General features: G+C 36.7%; 1 protein-coding gene across 10 annotated transcripts in view; it reads right to left on the minus strand.

Moving 5' to 3' along the window:
- ZFAND3 (zinc finger AN1-type containing 3) overlaps positions 1-17701 on the minus strand; it is a 331540-nt gene that overhangs the window by 54163 nt on the left and 259676 nt on the right. For all 10 annotated transcript variants that reach the window (XM_077904181.1, XM_077904173.1, XM_077904176.1 and 7 more), the window contains one exon: positions 5286-5351. In XM_077904181.1, the coding sequence (XP_077760307.1) occupies positions 5286-5351 (66 nt within the window). The remainder of the gene's footprint in view (positions 1-5285; positions 5352-17701) is intronic.

Here is a 17701-nt window from a genome sequence, read left to right on the forward strand (position 1 = left end):
GACACAGGCAGAGGGAGAAGCAGGCTCCATGCAGGGACTCGATCCCAGGTCTCCAGGATCACACCCCGGGCTGAATGTGGTGCTAAACTGCTGAGCCACCCAGGCTTCCCATAAATAAAATCTTTTTAAAAAATAAAGGGAATATAAAATTAAAAAGAAAGACAAAGGCACAAAAGAGTGGTGAACAAGGAAAGGAGCAATTTCCTTTGCTAGGCTAAAAAGTCTATCCCTTCATATATTCAGTATAGGGCCTAGAGCAAAGAATTGGTTAAGGCCCCACTTAGAAGAATCAGGGTCCTTGAGTTAGTTACTTTTCTAGGATCCTAGTGAAGAGATATTAGTTTTCCAAAATCATTTCAGAGAGGACATGGTTCTGTCGATTATAGCTTAAAATTTAAGGTTCATCAATAGCCAGCTCCAATAAATGAAACACAAAACAACTTATTTCTTTAGTTGTAACTCTGTAAAAACTTATAAAGAAAAAGTTACCAGTCTTTAAACAAGAAATCCTATGAAAAGGCAACAAACCTCCCTCTTGTCCTACAAGGTACTTTAAATATAAAAGTATGACCTCCCATAGATATTCACCTAAATATCCAAATACCTTCCAAATAAAATTGTCCGAAGAGATGACCATAGGTCAGATTAAGGTATAGCTTGATAGAAAAGATGAAGGACAAAAGGAAATCTTCTGGTGATCTGCTGCCAAGGAAAGTGAACTCTTTTCTTTCACAATATACTCATTCTTGGTAAGAATGTTGTGAGAATTAACAAGGGAACATGTACAAGACATTCTGAGCTCTTGGAAGAAACTTAAGGTCTCTCTAGTAATCTGAAGGTATGAAATGCTTTAACTCTCACATTCTAACCAAAAGCAACCTAGGACTTGGCAGCACTTTTCAACTCTGCACAACAAAGCCACCCACAGCTGTACTTCATTTTTCTCTGTTTAAATACCACAATGATTACAGTGCATTCTTTTTTTTCCATCTAAAGATTACAAAGAGTTTAAATGTTAATAGTGCTATGTGGCTAAAAGCCAGCATCTAAAGAAAAGCCCTTCTCACCTAGCTCACAAATACAAACTGATCTTTCATTTGCCACTACTGCTTCTTTTCGGGATCTGCTTCTTAGACTCACAGTTCTCAACAAAGCAATTTCTTAAAAAGAGTTCCCACTCTCATTTTGATGGCTGCAGACCAACCACTTTACACCCTCTGATTACAATACCCTCTGATCAAAAAGTACTCACTTGAAAAAAGAGACATAAGCAACCACTCAGGCTTACATTCAGGCCTTAACGTATTAAAGCCATATAATAATAAGTCTAATGCTAATCTTCATACTAATTGTCAAAGTACTAAAAAGAAAATGACCACTTTACTGAAGAGGTCACTAACCTTTTTTGAGTGTACACATGTTTCTAACATACTCAGCTATGTACCTTTAATATTTTCCAAAAAACTGTATATATATATACAATTATATATATAGTATATACATAAAATATATACATATATATATTCCTATGTGTACTTGCTGGTTTAAAATTATGAAATGAATCTGGAAAATAGAAATGTTAAAAGGCTGAGATGAAAAGCTTTTTTTTTTTTTTTAAAAGCTTTTACTATTTTCTCCCCACAACTCACAATCTATATATTGTATGTCCTTCTTCAGAGATCATTTTTTTTAATTTTTTATTTATGATAGTCACAGAGAGACAGAGAGAGAGAGAGAGAGAGAGGCAGAGACATAGGCAGAGGGAGAAGCAGGCTCCATGCACCGGGAGCCCGACGTGGGACTCGATCCCGGGTCCCCAGGATTGTGCCCTGGGCCAAAGGCAGGCGCCAAACCGCTGCGCCACCCAGGGATCCCTTCTTCAGAGATCATTGACTTAAAGGACCACTGTATTCCAGCCTAAGTATCCTTTTTCTAATATAACATCATTTATTATTTTTTAGAGAAGGAGGAGGAAGGAGGAGTGGGAGAGGAAGAGGGAGAATCTGAAGCAGGCTATATGCCCAGCACGGAGCCCAAAGTAGGGCTCAATCTCATGACCCTGAGATCATGATCTGAGCTAAAATCACAAGTCAGACACTTAACCAACTGAGCCACCTAGGTTGTCCCTATTATGTCATTATTATGCTAGAGGCTGCTTTAGGTCCAAACTTGTATGGATAGATTGGCTGGGAAGAGTTGGTGTATGGCTCATAAGAAATGTGTGGTTATAAGGTAATTATTTAGTGATCATCTATGCCTGAAGCCTATGTCTGAGAGTTCTTTAGAACTACTATTGCTGTACCCACTGGGGTAGAAGCACTACAGGGCATATGTTACAGGCAAAGAGTCCTTCTCTTAAAGACCCAGACATAAAGAGTACAGTACAAGACATTCCAGCAACATAATAGTAAGTAGGTGGTGGTGATACATAGGAAAAATGCCCAGAATCCCCACATGGGCAACCTGCTCATGCCAGGACAGAAAGATGGAAACAAAGACAGTCAGCCTGTGATTCTCAAAGAAAATCATTTAATTTACCTCTGAACATCAGGAGGCTCTGTCCTCTAGAGTCAGGGCTATTGTGTAAGCATACGGCTAGCTCAAGGAGTCTGAGGGGGCATAGGCAGGCTTCTTGAAAAGAGTGGTGCAGCAGGCTGAACTTGATGGCCTTTATTTAATGTCCACGCTAAGAAATCTCAACTTTCCTTCGGGCTTTTCAGGAGATGATCTGCGCATTGCATTAATTTCCTTCCAAGCCAGAAATTCTCAATCTCTTTCTAATTAAGAAGAATGTATTCACCTAAAAGGAGGTCTAGGAATGTATGACTGAGAGCTCAATGTCTCCCTTATCATGTGCATATTATCCTCAGCTCCTAGTACTGACATGCAATAAAGAATGTGAGCAACATAAAATCAATTAACGAAACTAGATATGGCAATGCATTAACTTCTAATTTACTTTTCTTTCTGCCTAAAATACATGTTAATGTGGTATCAACAACATAAACACCACCTATAATCTTTAATGACTATAGTATAATAGCAGCTACCATTATTAAACATCTATTATGTGAGCTTTATGTATATTATTTCTTATCTCAAACCTATGAGATAGATTTGTCATTCCAGTTTAGAGATGAATAAAATTTGAGATGTTAACTTATTTGCTCAAAATCACACTTTGTAAGTGGCTAGGCTAGAATCTGACATCCGATCTGCTTCTAGAACTCACATTTTTAAAACTACTTCACAATATGTGGTGTTTCAGTATCTTGTTTTTCTTTCTCCACATTTCACCAATGATATTCTTTTTCCACTGTCTGACAGGAAGTATAGGTAATTAAATAAAATAGGCAGTAGTATTATGTAGTGGAAAATACCACAGGCTTTAGTATCTGAAAGATCTGTGTCCAAAAAACTGACAGTGACCAGAGGGGATGGGTAGGGGAATGGGTGAAATAGGTGATGGGGATTAAGAGTGCACTTAGTGTGATGGGCACTGAGTTAGTAGAGAATTGTTGAACGCTTGAAATATTGTACACTTGAAACAAATATAACATTGTATGCTAACTATATTGGAACTAAATTTAAAAGCTTAATAAAAGAATGAAAAATCTGTGTTCAAGTTGTGACTCTATTATCTACTAGCAATATTACCACCCCAGGAAATTTACTTAACTTTCTGAATAGCCCATTTTTGTCATCTATAAAAGAAGAAGAATTATCTTGCAGAACCATCCTGAAGATTAAATGAGCATGTGTATAAAACATACTGAATGGTGCCTGGTAATGCAGTAAGCATGCAATGAATGCTGTTACTATTTTTAGATATATAAAATAGAATGGGAGCAGAAGAGAGGAATGAGATATGCCCAGAAAATGAAGGACAGAAGTATATGATATTCAGTAGGGAGGATTCCTACTAGTTTCAGTGTCTACACTGAGCACATAAGTCTCCTTTTTAAATCTCTCAGGATAACCCAACGTACTTGAGGCCCATTGCTTAACTACCTCAACATGTTAGTAGGGCCAGTGGTAAATTCTGCCCTGTGAGCCAAGACTGAAAGGAAAAAAGAAAGACTGAAGCATACTGTGCATGTGAAGTGTTGGATGTGAAATCAAAGGGCTCTGAGTGTTTTCAAGCTTCTGGGTGGAGTGGGTGTAGGATGGCCCTTACCTCAGGGCACAGCTCTCTTCTATCTCAACCAGGAACTACCCAGGGGACCTTGGGTACTGGGCACAAAGACAGATGAGCGCATGCCAGGACTATCTTACATACACCCTGTCTCAAAACTGGTATAGAAAAGTAAAATTAAATTCCTTAGAGTTCATATCTGGACGTTACTCTGAAACTGTGCAAGGACAGGCCTGTTTCGGGTTTAAACTATGAGCATTTAAAGGGACTGAGGCTTCAGTTTAACGTTGTACACAGAAATAGTTTGTGCTATTTCTACTGGGGAGTTAAAAGGACTTTTTAAGTTATGTAAAAGACTGACTGTGACCTTCTAGAAAAACAACATAGTTACTTTGACTCTTCCAAATATAATCTTTAAGATATTTTAAATAGCAGGCAGCATTATTAGAAAAGGCAAATATTGCTTAAAATAAATTAAGCTATGGACTAAGGGAGCAGTGAGCATTATGACTGCTCTTTAGAAATCTACAAGATCCATGACTTCATGTTTAATAAAAATGTCACAGATGCACAAAGATGTTTTGAGGATTCCATGCATCTAAAAAGAAAGATTTCAGCATACACCATGGCTTTAAGATGAATGGGAGAAAATAATTTTCTAAAACTAAAATAATTTTCTAAAACAATGTTATAATTGTCAAGTTAAAACACTGATTATCTATATGTACAACTTCTTTCACCTCCCAGCTCCATTATTTAAATAATGTTTTTACAGTAGGTCCAAGGCTTAGACAAATTAGACACATGCCAGAAACAAGGCAATTACCTGTATGTTTCATGCCTTAATAATATTCTTCAAACATTAGGAAGCAGGTAGATTTTTTTTTTTAAGCAGGTAGATTTTAATGTCCATCTTCTTGGTTCTAGCTTTAGAACCTAGCTGCTAGCATTAACTCAATTTGACCTCAAAGAGCACAACTCTGACTCCTGTTCACTCCACCTCCACTCCCAATACTTAGCACATACTTCATTGGACAACTGATAAAAGACATTAGAGAATACCCTGGTAAAGACACCATGTTAAAACCAGTAGCTAATTTCTGTGAAGAATCCAGGTAAGAATGAATCCAGGTAAGAATGATGTACGTACCTGTACCACAGGATCTTTTGGTTGGTGTGATTAACGAGACATGAGCTGTGTCTGTGCATGGCCCACCTAGAAAAAGAAAGGCAGGCACATCAGTCAGGACATATCTTCTACATGCCCAAAGTTGCTATCTTGCATAAAGAGAAACCTCAAAGGCAAGGATAAACCTGCAAATATGCATGAAGAGGGGCATCTCCAAAGCTGGAGATGGTGGTGGTAGTGGTAGTGGTGGTAGTTAATTCTAATGACCTAATTTTAGTCCAGCTATTTAGACGATAGGTCCATATTCTTTCTATATCATAACGTGCTTTTCATAAAAAACAATGGAATTTCATACTGTTCATAAGTTAAGGATAAAATTTTAACTAGAATTCTAATCCGGATGCAAGGAAATTACCAATAAGTTTGGGGAGATGAGTTTTTCACCAGAGTAATAAGCAGGAGTACTCCCTCTGAAAGTGATCTCAGTGGTTACCCCACTTTTGAATTTATTGCAAAACTAGTCTTCTTTAAAGAGAACTCCAGGGCAGCCTAGGTGGCTCAGTGATTTAGCACCACCTTCAGCCCAGGGCGCGATCCTGGAGAAGCAGGATCGAATCCCATGTCAGGCTCCCTGCATGGAGCCTGCATCTCCCTCTGCCTGTGTCTCTGCCTCTCTCTTTCTGTTCTCATGAATAAATAAATAAAATCTTAAAAAAATAAATAAATAAAGAGAATTCCATAAGGAACAAAACACTGCTTTACAAAAAAAAAAAAAGGATCATTCTAATAAAGCATTACTGAACAAGGAAGAACACTTAGTTTAACTATAAGAATATGACAAGAAGAGAGGCCTTTTATGGAATCTTTGTGAGCCCAGAGATCTAGAGATCTGGTGGATAAGCATAATTCAAGAGTATGCACAAGATACAGTCAGTTACTGGGTGAAGTTTTGGAAAGCAGTAATTTCATGCTGCAGAATCAGGACCACCAACAAATTCTTAAGTTGATATTGATACATACACCAACCCTCCCAATGTTGGGGACCATGCCCTACCTTCTGAAGTTACTGTATAACAAAATATCAATGGTTCTCAACATGCCCAAGGAGGGGCAGTGATGATGATCATGAAGGAATACAACACACAGGCAAATGTTATATTATTTTGAAAAGGCTTCTTGGGTGATGATGACTAGCAAAGGAAAACATGGTTTCCTGGCATAGCTGTATGCGAACTATGACAAAACTTATCACTGAAGTTACCCATTAAAAAGAAAGGGAGGATGAAAGAGCTCTGAGCCCTATTCCAGAGTTTATGTTACCAACATCCATTGGTTTAGAGACCTAGAGATCCCACCTAAGAAGTTAATCATTAGTACACTCTTTCCAAAGCCATATACGAAGGCCATAACAGCAGCAAACTTTAGTAGGTATATGAAGACACAGAGAGTAAACAGGAAAAGGGAGGAAAAACCAAGCAAGTGTATTGTTAACGCCAAAGAGCACTTAGAAAATCCTACAATGTGCCACTCCATGGGTTAGTCTCATGCAAAGGGAGTTTATAAATCTTTTTAGGAAGACAAAATTTATGTACATAAGGAACAATACATGACAGCAATAAAGAGCTGAATGGGAAATGACCAAGTGCCTGCCAAAGAATATGGAACAAGTAATAAATGCTAAATGTAATCAGAAGAATGATATTCACCATTTGCCAGTATCACCTGGAAATACTTCTCAAGAATTTGAAAATGAGACAAAGAATAAACTGAAAGTTAGAAAGGCAAAAAGAGCGTTTAAGTTGAAAAATTTTCCTACAAACATCATTATCATTAGAGAAAGCTTCACATACAAAAATCCAGAGTCCAAATGGGCAACCGTGCCATGAAAAATAGGCAACATGGAGTGACAATGAGCTGCAGGAAAATCTGACACAAATCCCATATCAGAACCCTTTGGACAATGGCTTCTACAGCTTCATAAAAACACTTTAGCTTTTGCCTCCATGTGAGGTTTTTGATTTTGGTTTTTGCTGTTGTTGTCTGAAGCATTCTTATTTCTGGGGGAATTAAAGGCTGTTAGAGAAGACTTAAAGTCCTGCAACTACTCCCTACTTGCTGAGTAATCCTGGATAAGTTTAACAGAAAAGTAGGCATAGTAAATTGCCTATAAGCCACAGTGTTGATGAGATCATCTGTACAAAAAGACTTATAAACTATAAAGCTTTATATTATATATCACTTTTTCTATCACCAGACTTTATGCTCCAGGAGCCAAGACCCACTATGTCATCTACTCTTGGGTCATGACTATGTGAACAGTGAGCAATTAATAGTGTTTATTAAGTAACCACTGGAAGCTGCTTGATGAAATCAGGAGAGTAATGTGCATTTTTTTAAAAAACCTTTTTTTTTTAATTGAAACATTACAGTAAGAATTAAATACTGGAATTAAGTGTGTCAATCTTATTTAAGACACACTGAAAGTTTTTTTTTGTATATTTTTTTATTGGAGTTCGATTTGCCAACATATAACATCCAGTGCTCATCCCATCAAGTGCCCCTCTCAGTGCCCGTCACCCAGGCACCCCATCCCCCCGCCCACTTCCCCTTCCACTACCCCTTGTTCATTTCCCAGAGTTAGATCTCTCTCATGTTCTATCACCCTCTCTGATATTTCCCACTCATTTCCTCTCCTTTCCCCATTCATCCCTTTCACTATTTTTTAAAATTCCCCCAAGGAATGAAACCATATGTCTGTCCTTCTCTGATTGACTTCACTCAGCATAACACCCTCCAGTTCTATCCACCTTGAAGCAAATGGTGGTTATTTGTTGTTTCTAATGGCTGAGTAATATTCCATTGTATATATAGACCACATGCACTGAAAGGTTTTAACAGATACACACACACACTTTTTTAAAAAATTTTATTTATTTATTCATGAGACACACACACACACAGAGAGAGAGAGAGAGAGAGAGAGAGAGAGAGGCAGAGACACAGGCAGAGACACAGGCAGAGGGAGAAGCAGGCTCCATGAAGGGAGCCCGACGTGGGACTGGATCCCGGGTCTCCAGGATCACACCCCGGGCCAAAGGCAGCACTAAACTACTGAGCCACCCAGGGATCCCCCACACACACTCTTATGTAGCAACCATCAGATAAAAACATTAGAATATTTCCAGAATCTAGAAAGTTCAAAGGAGCATTTTCAAAATAGAGATTCCCAAACCCAGACTATGGAAATTTTGATGCAACAATGGGTAAGGCTGGGCATAGGAAGTGATCTTAGTGCACATTTTAAAACCAGCTGAACACAATGTAAATATTAACAGCCCAGTCAGTTCCAATCTCTGGTAACATTTTCTTTAACTCCCAGCTCAACATCTGGCCAACATCACTGAGTACCCACTAAATGGTGAACTGCACGGAACACAAGATTCAATAACAGCATAACTTCCAGAATACTTTTTTCAAAGGACATAAAAGAATTCATCCAGTAAAATTATGAGAGAAGGGAGAAACTGGCCAATTCAAAATCCCTAGAGAAATTTAGCTGGGATTCATGACTTAACACTCCCATATTCACAAATGTAATCTTTACCTCAATCTGTGGGTTGAGAGTTGGTCCTTTTTTAAAATTTCTAATGAATGAATTTCTATGGGTTTTGGCAAATATGCAAAAACTTTAAGGCTACCTAGCATATCTCAACATGCATCATCATGAAAGTGTTCTCCAGAGAGCTTGTTAAAATAACAACCCAATCCAATGTATTCACTACATTATAGTAAAGTACAAATAGAACCATAGTTGAGCCAAAACAAACTGACAGCATGAGTATCAGTGATAATATAACCCAGCTTTGATAATTGGACAGTATTATAAACAGAGAGCTTGGAATTAAGTTTGGTCTGGTAGACTATAACCTATGAAACTCTTTAAAATCCAAAACAGATGCATATGAGCACTGCACATATATTCTACACTAATTGTGCTGTCAAACAAAATTCCTATACGCTCAAAAGGAGTAGTCATAGGACATTATATCTACCAGTACACAGTTATAGGTCTTCCTCAACTTACAATGGAGTTATGTCCTGATAAAGCCTGAAAATCCTAAGTAAGAAATGGTGAAAATCCAAAGTTAGAAATGCACTTAATACATCTAATCTACCAAATACTATAGTTAGCCCAGCTTACCTTAAGTCTCCTCAGAACACCTGCATTAACCTATAGGTGGGCAAGATCATCTAACATAAAGCCTATTTTAAATTAAGTTTGAATATCTCATGTAATTTATTGAGTAGTGTCCTAAGGGGAAAAACAGAATGGTTGTATGGGTACAGAATGGTTCTAAGTGTGTTTACCCTTGTGAAGGTAAGGCTGACTGGGAGCTGTTCTCCCTGCTGCTGCCCAGCACGAGAGGATACCGTGCCATATACTGTTAGCCTGGGAAAAGATCCCAATTCAAAATTCAAGTATGGTTTCTACTGAACGTATATGGCTTTCACACCATTATAAAGATCCTAAGTTGAACCACTGTTAGGTCAGGGACCATCTGTAATTCCAAATCAACTCTGGTAAAATGAATACAGAAAATTAAGACCATTCAAAGGAAACCTTTTCAAGTTTTTGTCCACAACAAGAACAACAACAACAACAAAAAATACAACATGGGTGCCATGTGGTTAAAGCAAACAAAATAATTTTGAGAGTTGATAGTAAGGATCAAAGTCAGGGCACCTGCTCCATCAAGGAAGGGAGTGGACTTTTCTTTATTGAGCTTTCTAATGCCCGAGAAGGGTGGCATATGGTCCAATAAGTCACTGTAAACCCTGCTCCTACTTTTGGCCCTATATCCTCTTCTTCCCAAGCAGCAGGGTAGACAGAGCTAATAACTAAAGAGCAAGGTGAGGAAGCCTCTTTATAATTGGGTTTTATAAACGAATGTGATTTATGTGTATGTGCATCTGTGTTATGTGTTCAGTGTGATCATAGTTAGGAAAAGAAATGTATTTCTTTACATTTTCAGAATGATTCACACCATTACTCTCTAGCCTACAGTAGTGGCAACTTTTGGGTTTTTGAATATTAAAAAACAACAACACAAAAGTTCTTTGTTTAATGACAGGGTCTCTGGAGATTCTGAACCAAATGGTATCAGGATTAACCAACCTGAACTACCATTTAGCCAACCACTAGGAGTACTTTTTGCTTTCTTTTGCTAAAGCATATTAAATATCTGATTTTTTCAAATTTCTTCACTATCTGAAGATATTTATTGACAGATTATAATTTTGCATTTGATATTACATTCAGAAGACTTTTTCCTAAGTTTTAACAATTTATAATCTGGAATTTGCAAGTTTGTGGTTTGTGAGCAGAAATCTGAATACACTATTTTGTCTTCTAGGGATGTTCTCTTCTTGTATTAAACGTGTGATACATAATGTAGCACTATGGATTGCATTTGCAATTCCACATGAAAGGCATGAAATAAAATTCTTCAGCTATATTCCCAACAAGAACTCTTTATAGCATTTCTAATAGGGTAGTGGATTTTCTTGGAGAAACAGTACTAATTTCAGCCCTGTACAGTTGAAGACAGGGGTCAAATCTGCATACTAAGTTCACTATAATCTGCAAAACCAGGAGTGAATAAAGGTATTCCATTAATTATCAACACTCATATTTCAAGCTGAAGTTGCAGAATTCTTGAATTTTCTGTCAGTCTCCTGTAGAGTTACTGAGCATGTAAAAAAATACCTCAGAGCGTACCCATGTAGTAGTCAACCCAACAGACTAGGGGTTGGAGACTATGTCTCAGGGAGGAAACAAAGTACACAGGGTTGGAGGCAGCTGCATTTAGGATGGCAATCATCTTAGGCACTCCAGATCTAAGGCTGAGTAAATATAGAAAAATAGTATTTCTCCTTAACCTTGAAAATAATAGAGATCAACAATTTACTCAGAAAGGTTTTGTTAAAACAGCTGTGCTGACTGGTTATTTTTGGCTCCTGGATCCATAGCCCTCATTGGCTGCAGTTATACCATGTGGTAAAGTACATCAATTAGGAAAAATGGACTGTCAAGGAGTCAGTCAGCTAAAAATTGCCAAAACCTCAATAATCAAATATTCTACTCTTAGCTCTTTCATGGTATCTACAAAAAATTAATACACAAAATAGCCATTCCTTTTGCAGATTTATAACACTTCAATATTCTTAATTAACAAGACATTTACATAACAGTATCTAATTAATTTCCAACTAAAGACGCTATGGGCTAATTAGAAATGCATCATCCTTTTTTTTTTTTTTTTTTTTTTTAACCGGCTTGTCAATTCCACTCTCTCATAATCTGCACATTGTTTACTGTGCAGGATTCTCACTTTTCTAGGCTCAGTGTTCAAAAGGTGATTCAAGAGCTACAATTCTCCTCCCTCTCAAGAGATTTATAATATCTTATCAATAATTTTTGATGAGGCAACTCAAAAAAAAAAGTAAAACCCAAGCCCTCCAAAAACCCCAAAATCCTATACAACAGGCTTAGTAAAATGAACTCTACTTGTCTCCTGATTTGGCCATATTATGAATGTAAAACTGTCTTTTAAAAATATTCAAAGAATCTATATTTCTTCACTAGCAAAATATTCCTTCTTTAAAAGCCTACAATAGACACATGGAGAGACTTAAAGTAGTAAATGGTAAGAAACAAACAGTAAGAAATGAATATCAGGGGCAGATAAAAAAGCACAAGAAAATAAGTCATCTCCCTCAGAAAAGGTGATCCTCCAACCTCACCTTAAACCTACAATTCATGAATTATTTTAATCAGAAAGAACACACCTAATCTGTCTACATAATTGAGTTTGAAAAGCACCATCGATTAAAAACAAGGATACATAAAGATATAATGAGTGAGAATCTAAGTTTACAGAAAATCTTCAGCACAGATAATAGCCCTCCCATTTCTCCAAATGAAACCTCCAAATTAAACCATTTACAAAGCTTGTTACAGAATCTAAGTGTTAATCTCTCAGAAGTTCTAATCCTAATTTATTGTGTGATCTCTCACATCATTTAGAGCTAAATTCATGAGAAGGGGATTTTCAAAGTGAGTCAGAAGTTGCTATTGGTAGCTATCTATTTTGTTCATAAAGGGCTTCTCAAAATTTCATTACCATTCTATCCTGCTCCCCAAAATAATTATAGTGTTGGGCAGCTCTGCAAATGTTAGTGTATGTTTGTATGTGAGTATGCTTATTAGCCTATTTGGCTCAATAGAAATAAAATTTGTAATTCTCCCACACCACCTTCCCCTGGGAACAACACTACAAGCAAAATGAAATCAGGAATGTTTTCCATTTGCCTAGTACCGATGGACTCTTCTATAGGAGTTAAAGTGGACATCCTGCTGGGTGCAGGGGATGTATGTTGAAGAAATAGTCTCTCATGACCCAGCAATGGCCTTATATGGAACGAGCCTCAAGGGCAAGAGCAAAGTCGTACTTGTTTTAGTAATCTAGTATGTTTGGTGTTCAAAAATAGTTTTTACTGCTGAATGAAAATGATCCACGCCAAAAGCAATTACTGAACATACATAACTATTCAGAAGGGATATGGAACTATTATAAATATAATGGATTTTTGCCATATTTACATGTTGATCTAGCATAGCAGTTCTCAAAAATTTTGGTCTTGGGGCCCACCCCCTTTTCTTAAAGATTTTATTAATTTATTTTAGAGATGGAGAGAGAGACCAAGGGAGTGGGGTGGGGTGGGAACAGAGAGAGAGGGATTAGCAGACTCCATACTCAGAGGCAAGCCCCACATGGAACTCGATCTCAGAACCCTGAGATCATGACTTGAGCCAAAATCAAGAGTCAGATGCTTAACCAACTGAGCCACCCAGGCACCCCTTTGGGATCTTTTTATACTTAAAAATTATTAAGGACACTAAAGACCTTCTGCTTATGTGGGATATATCTACTGATATGTACCTGATCTAAAATTAAAGCTGAACTGCTTCTCTCTCTGCCTCTCTTTCTGTCATGAATAAATAAAATCTAAAAAAATAAAAATAAAAAATAAAATTAAAGCTGAAAAAATTTAAAAATATAACTTCATTTAAAATTCATAAAAATAACTACAGGTCAACATAAAAACATACTGCTTTAGAAAAAGAAACCATGCATTTGGGGATCCCTGGGTGGCTCAGAGGTTTGGTGCCTGCCTTTGGCCCAGGGCGCGATCCTGGAGTCCCAGGATCGAGTCCCGCGTCAGGCTCCTGGCATGGAGCCTGCTTCTCCCTCTGCCTGTGTCTCTACCTCTCTCTCCTCTCTCTCTCTCTCTCTTTCTATGTCTATCATGAATAAATAAATAAGATCTTAAAAAAAACCCATGCAGTTTTTTGAAAATTATGAAAGCTATCTGTCTTAACAGACTTCTGAATTTTCACATCTGCATGTGCATTCAATTTTTAATGAGGGCTATCAATAAAATTCACCCTTCCACAGATACACAACCGGAAAAGGAAGGACTCCAAATGGGTCTCTGAGACCTCTAAAGGTTCTTAGACCATACTTTGAGAACCACTGGTATAGAACAAAACAATGACCCTAATAAAGGTTAATATAATTTCCAATTTCTCCATACTTTTCTCATGTGCCAACTGGCTTATTCTGGTCTGGCAGAGACCTTGCACTACTATTAGTATCAGTAAGACACTTAGCACATTCTCAACGAAATGTTAAATATTTAAGTAAATAAAGGCAAGAGATAATGGAATCAACTCTACAGTCATAATTTCAACCTAGGACATTCTGTTTCTGCTACCTATGTAGAGAATAAAAACATGTTTCAAGGAATTAAAAAAGATTCTGAGCCGCTAAGTGTTTGATTTCAGTTTTTCAGATGTGATCTCTCACCCAGAACCCTAATAACCAAAACAGAGCTTCCAATATATTAAGAAACTAACAAAACACCCAATATCAAGATTGCAAAATGTGAATAAAGTCCAATAGCAAATAACACTGAAATTCCAAGACACTACCACCTTAGGGATCAAAATTAGACTCCTTTTTTGAGGGGTCAAAATATCACCTGGCTAATACTTCTATTTTTAGATACTTGTTTCTCTCCGTGATAAAGCATATTTAATATGGATATGAAATCAGGAGCTGTCACTTCTTCAATTTAGGCTTCAGTTCTGACTATTTACAGGCATAACTAACGCCCAACACAGATTTCTATATTTGCATTTTACCATCAACATGAGCATGAATAAAAAAAAAAAAAAATAACATGAGCATGAATCTCATAACACATTAATGGAGAAACCACTCAGCATTAGAAGAGCTTTTATTTTTGACATAGTTCAGCTACTAAGAGCATTCTTATAAATCTTGGCCCGTGTCAGCAACCAAAAGGCTGCAATGCCTTCCTCTAAAAGAGAGGTGACTTGTGCATGTTCTTCATAAGAAGCTTCACAGAAAATGGAAAAAGACTTCTATTTAGGCCATAGGTATTTCCCTGTGGACATTTAAAAAGAATTCTGAACACAGGTCCCTTCCTCCCTGGTTCTTGGCTGAGCCTCTCCCATAAGTTGCTGTGCCACGTCTGGCAAAGTGTCCAGTGATGCTGAATGAAAGGTAACCTGCGTTCAAACTTCTTTTTACAGAAGTAAACACTAGAAAGTCTTGCTAATGGGACCTCTCTTTGCAAAAATAATAGCTAAAAATGCCACAATTTGAATTATGTAGTAAAGCGGTTTTATACTGCTATTTTGGAATTAAAAAACTTCCTTACAAAGATGGCATCCTATGGTTTTTATTAAATCTAAAAAACTGTCCTTTTGACAGATTAAAAAGTGAGATGGTTTATGAAATGACAGAACACGTGAATAGAAAATGGAAGTTTATGTAGTTGCTTTGGCTCTGGCAGCTATGAATTTTAGGAGAAGTTCACAAACACAATTAAAATATAAGGTTAAAATAACTACTTCTAACACACTCAAATAGATGGTCCTATTATAATATGATTTTTTTCAGCCAATACTTCTGTCATAGTAAGACTTAGATTCAGTTTAGAATCAGCACAGTGTCACCCATTACCTGTATCTACACAAAATAAAAATATGACAACTGCAAAGGGCTAAAGCTGTGTGAAATGTAGTTGTTCACTGTGACCTTTATTTTCACAGCAGTACAGAGCACTTCATTTAATAAGAACATAAAACAAAATCTGCATTTGCAGAGATGGGGGCAGTGATAACGCTGCTTCAAAATCTAGTCTTGAGTATCAGTAACTTTATAATCTAATCTCCTAGGTGCCTGAGGAAATCTTTATGGGAAACAAGCCTTTCAGATTTGCAGACTTCTTAAGGGAGCCTTAAACATGAGTATTTAAAGTCTGCTAGTCTTCTGTCTGACAAAGGGGAATCCCAAAGGGGGAAATTCAGGTGACAAAAGAAATACTATTTCTTTTTTTGACTGTGCTATTTGCACAGTCAAAAAAAGAAGGGAGGGAGGGAAGGAGATGGGTTGGGGGGCCTGTCTCCCCTTATTCCAAAATCTCTGGTGGTTAAAAGAGATTAACTGTTACCACAACAAGGCAACTGAATTTCAAACTTTGGTGGGGGAACTGCCTTTTTGAGTTGTTTCATCTTGGGGATACTGAATGGCACAGTCACAGAAAATAATAAACGAATACTAAGTTGCTCCAAATCAGGTTCAAGCAATAACAAATCTCTCCTTAATGTACCAAAACACATGAAGTAGGTTTCCAAAAGTAAAAAAGAGTTAGAAAACTTTCTAAGTATTTAAATCAGTAAGCATTTACACTGAGTACTGTTTGCCAACACTGTACTGGGCACTCTGGGAAACAGCAAAACAACATATAATAAAGTCTCTGCAAATTGTGGGTTTACTCTCTAAGCTGGTACAAGGAGATGATATTATTAGGTCAAAGAGGTAACCAAAACAATATGGGATTAAATGTTATAGTAAGAAGTATAGAAATTCCTCGGATGTAGCAATTAGTGTGGATAAAATAGGTTTGAGACAGTTTCCAAGAACATGAATAAAAATAGTAAGACAAGTGCCAAAGTGTCTCCTGAGAAAATAAGGGTCTAGCTTGGCTCAGAGCTGAGAATCACTGCTGAAATGGGTAAGCAGGTCAGATACAATAAAGGTCCAGATTATAGGGGAGGATGTGTGATACACAATTAAGAATCTGAATGACCAGACAGGTGATGATAAGGCCATCAAAGATTTTTCTTTCTTGTCTAACATGATTTGAATGGGAGACTCATTTGACAAATTTATGGACTAGGACAAGACTGGAGGCAAGATATGGCTGTAAATGCTACAAAAACACAATGGTGGCAGTGACAACTTCCCAGACCTTTGATATTTCTCTATCGAGTTAACTAGAGGATCATGAACAAAAACACATTAGGAACTATAGCCAATATCAGGGTAATTAAGAATAAGATTTAGTTTGTGTACTTGGTACAATATATAAAGTTAATAAATGAAAGTTATATATTCCAATAAATTCAGAACTCTAGATGAAACTGACATTTTTAGTAATACTGATTTCAAAATTGACATTAAATGAGGTAGAAAATATGAATAGCCCAGTATCAGGCCAATCAGTTTTATGAGTAAGTTCTTCAAGCTTTCAAAGAATAGATACGTTACATAATGTGAGAGCATAAGACAAAAATTTGTGTTACAGCACAGGAAAAGATAAAAAGATTTCTATGAGATTAATGTAACTGATGCCAAAACTAAACAGGAATAGCATGCCTATCATATATAAACATACACACACACACACACACACACACAACTCACTTATTAAAAACGTGTAAAATTTAAAATAAAATCAGCATTTTGAAGCCAGCAGTATACTAAAAGAACTCGTAGGGTTTAATTCAAGGAATGCAAAGATTGTTTAACCCTGAAAGTCCATCAAATTAAGAGATTACATATTAAAGGAGAAATCCAAATGATCACCTCCACAGATGCTAAAAAGGATTTTATAAAATTCAACACTCCTCTGACTTAAAAAAAAAAAAAAATAAACAAGCTACAAATGGAAGAATTTTCCTAAACTGATAAATATCTACAAAAGAAAACCCTATAACAAATACTGTATTTGTGAAATACTACTAGAAATAGTCACATTAGAGTTAGAAATGAAAATAAGAAAAAAAAATAAGGCTGAAAAGGAGAAATTCTGGTAACAAATGTACAAGAGTTACATGAAGAAAATGAAAGATGGAAAAAAAGAAATTGAGGTGTTTATTCAAAAAATATATAAAGTTTGAATAAATGAAAGCAAACAATATTCCTATATGAGAAGGCCCAATAGTGTACTAAAATGTCCCAAATCAATCTATGGATTCAATAATCCCAATCAAAATCACA

This window comes from Canis aureus, chromosome 7 (genome assembly GCF_053574225.1).
Source record: "Canis aureus isolate CA01 chromosome 7, VMU_Caureus_v.1.0, whole genome shotgun sequence".
Taxonomy (NCBI): Eukaryota; Metazoa; Chordata; class Mammalia; order Carnivora; family Canidae; genus Canis; species Canis aureus.